The sequence below is a fragment of the Apium graveolens genome, unplaced genomic scaffold (assembly GCF_009905375.1).
Source record: "Apium graveolens cultivar Ventura unplaced genomic scaffold, ASM990537v1 ctg6719, whole genome shotgun sequence".
In the NCBI taxonomy this organism is placed as follows: Eukaryota; Viridiplantae; Streptophyta; class Magnoliopsida; order Apiales; family Apiaceae; genus Apium; species Apium graveolens.
This window is the reverse complement of record NW_027419723.1, coordinates 58,005-61,395: the sequence shown is the minus strand read 5'-3', so window position 1 is coordinate 61,395 and position 3,391 is coordinate 58,005. Positions and strand designations below refer to the sequence as shown.

Here is a 3,391-nt window from a genome sequence, read left to right as displayed (position 1 = left end):
TAGTACAAAAGTTTATCAAACTTAACTATAAATAAACATCTATTACTTTGTTCTTTAAATAATGAATTAAAGATTCTTTTCAGTATTTATATTTATAATTAATTCAAGATTTTTCCCATATACTCTAATTTTATTTTCTTTATACCTTATTTATCTTTTTTACATTCTTTGCCTTTATTACGATTAATTGAAAATTCTTTTTTAATATGTCCACACATATTAAATTCAACATTATATTGTTTGATTCTATCTTATATCTTTTAATTCACCATTTGAATTTATTTGATTTGAAAATTTCTACACTGGATCTCTACCCGTGGAAAATTTTGTGAAAGGCGCAAATGTTGAGAAGTCAGAATATAGTGTCTTTCTTCTTATATATTTGATTATATCTTTGCAGTGAAAGAATGATTCAAAAGAATAATTAATTGATTACTGCCTCTTCCATTTTAATTTTTATGTATAATATGTGCAAATTTTCTTTTACTATCTTTTTATATTCTTATGTCCTTAATGTAAATTGTTGTCATTTTCGGCTTAGTGATGAATTTCGTTTATAGTTGCTAAAGGAATCGCGGGTTGCATTCTGGCTTGAGTTCCGCTCCAGGATGATAAAGCATCCAAGGTGGAATCAATAATAACCTGCACATATCTTATAGTAATATCATTTATGAATATTTATTTTAATAAATATTAATTTTATGTACATGCGAGTCTTAATTCAAGATCTTATATATGCATTTGAGGTTAATTCAATTCATTTTCAGTCTCATTTGAAAGAAGCCACACTAATACTAGAATCACTTCAAATATCCGTGAAACTGCCACCACAAAATCTGAGTTAATATTCACTTTGTGTGTTTTTTTTTATCTTATTCATGTGCTTTATTAATGTTCAAAAATATTTGGTGGTCAAAATAGCAGGAAATTTATGTATATATTATTTATGCATGTGCATGTATTTTAATTCTCTCCCCATATATGGTCTTTTCATATAAAATTATCTTCCCTTTATTCTTTTTATTTTTCTTTTTATTTCGCAGGAAAGAAATGGGAGATTATGTGCAGTCAATGATCAAACTGAGAGCGACCCTATCGGAATTGCTATCTGAAGCTTTAGGGTTAAGCAGTGACTATTTGTCGCGCATTAAATGCATGAAAAGTGAGTTCTTGACCTGGTTATATTATCCGGCTTGCCCTGAGCCTGATCTTGCCTTTGGAGCTCCACGGCATTCAGACCCTACATTTCTAACTATACTACTACAAGACACAATTGGTGGCCTCCAATTTCTTCATCAAGATCACTGGGTTGATGTTCCTCCAATTCCCGGTGCTCTGATAGCCCACATTGGAGATCTTATGCAGGTAGCTGTATACTTTATTTTTTTTTAAATTATATAAAAGTTACAATTCTGATACTGTCGTACTCTGTATACTGCTGAGTTTTCCAGAACCAACAGAGCGATTTTTTATTTTCAAATTTTTTAAATAACTCTTTTTCCTTACTTTGTGAGTACAGATTATTTCAAACGACAAATTCAAAAGTGCAGATCATAGAGTACTGGCACACAGTGATCAAATAAGGGTATCAGCAGCATGTTTTCTGTATCCGAGTGCTAAGAACTTACTGAAGCCATACGGCCCGATAATGGAGCTTATGTCTGACAGCAACCAACCTATGTACAAGGAAATAGTGCCCTTGGAATATGCACTCTACCATCAGTCCAGAGCAATGTATGGTACACCAACGCTTTCTCACTATAAGCTATGAAAAAATGGCAGACAGGCAGTTGCAAGAAAAAAAGTAGCAGTGTTTGTTTGATGCTAGGCTGTTAATTTTCCGGGACAGTAAAAATGGTAATATAGCTCATGCCTGTATAAATTTATCAAAATCCAGAATGTTTGCTATATTTTTTTATTTCGTAATAATAACAACACAGCAGACATTAAGCTTTCAAAAGAAATTTTAAATTAAAACTTCATTTGATAGTTCATTATACAGCACCACATCTTAAAATTACACGAATTCAACATGACACTATCACAACTCTCACGAAACTTCACCAAGAAGAAAAACCAAACAAAGATCCGCTCCCTTGCAGCACCATACGATTTTGCAGTGGCAAAAAGATCTGATAGAACAAAAAATCGAAAACCACTCGTGTAGAGACCAAAAAAGAGAATTATACTTTAAGGACCATTCTTCTAGGTTTATAGTGTGTTGTCTTCTAAACAGTCCTATCTGTTAAACGTCACAGCCCTTGAACATAATGCCTTTTGTTGCAATATCTTCAAGAGTGAGCACAGTGCATTTGTCCATGTTCATATTGTCCTGCCCCAGCAAAGAGTATCAATTTAAAAACAATTTAAACATAATAAATTACATTTGTAACATAAAACCAGTCAGGTCCAAGGATATGAAAATAAAGGATTGTAGAAATAGTCTTTTATTAAGTTGATTGTTCTTTGCAACTTGAAATGCAATAGAATCAAGAAGTTGCCATGGCACGTTTAACAAAGAATAGTATATCCACCACATAGTATATCGAGATTTTCCCATTGTAGACTTCTGTACCGTCCTTTAATACGTGTCCGTTTGGGAAATTTTAATATAATTAACTTATAACTTAAGTTGAATAAGCGTCTGATAAGTGATAAGTCATAACTTGATAAATGCTTATAAGTTATACAAATGTTTGGATAATTTAATTTATAAGTTAGATTTTTTTAATTAAATAAACTAAAATAAATAATTTTTAAATATATTATCTTAATTCTTATATTTTAAGTTTGATTGACATTTTAAAAAAAATATATTTTAAAACTAAAACTGATAAAAAAATTAAAAATAAAAATAAGTTAAGATTAAGTACCTCGTTATTAACATTCAACTTATCAGTTTATAACTTGTAAATTCAACTTATAAGTTGGGTCGACAAACACTCGTCAATAAGCTGTTGCGGGCTTATAAGCCAATAAGCTTGCTTATAAGATTTGCCAAACATGTCCATTGCTAACCCAAGCTCCTTATTGTTTTCACAATTTCAAGAAAGGGGCTGCGATCCTCACATAGCATCTAGATACAAGTACAAAGACTTATTTCAATATATTCTAGATAATGGGAATGATCACTCCCCTCAAACATCCAAAGATATAAAAAGAAGAAGAAGATCGCCCGTTTTCGGAGAGTAGCCCGCTTCCCATTACTCACTAGGGCATTTCAAAAGAATCATTTGTAATGTTTTAATAAGTACACAACGGTTTTCAACTGCACTCCCAAATTTAACTTTTACCAACATTTGCCCACTTGCAACAATATGTTCTACCGTCACCGGTAAAACTCTTAAGTGAATTCCCACTTCCATTGCCCAGCTTGATCCTTGCTCATAAC

The 3,391-nt window shown here is 31.7% G+C and overlaps 1 protein-coding gene across 1 annotated transcript; it reads left to right on the top strand.

Annotated features, from left to right (window-relative positions):
• The first annotated feature begins 1,042 nt into the window (after window positions 1-1,042).
• On the top strand, window positions 1,043-1,977 carry LOC141703547 (1-aminocyclopropane-1-carboxylate oxidase homolog 10-like). Its single transcript, XM_074507034.1, has 2 exons — window positions 1,043-1,365; window positions 1,520-1,977. The coding sequence occupies exons 1-2, from the start codon at window positions 1,051-1,053 to the stop codon at window positions 1,769-1,771; spliced, it is 567 nt and encodes a 188-aa protein (XP_074363135.1). The 5' UTR covers window positions 1,043-1,050; the 3' UTR covers window positions 1,772-1,977.
• The last annotated feature ends 1,414 nt before the right edge of the window (window positions 1,978-3,391 follow it).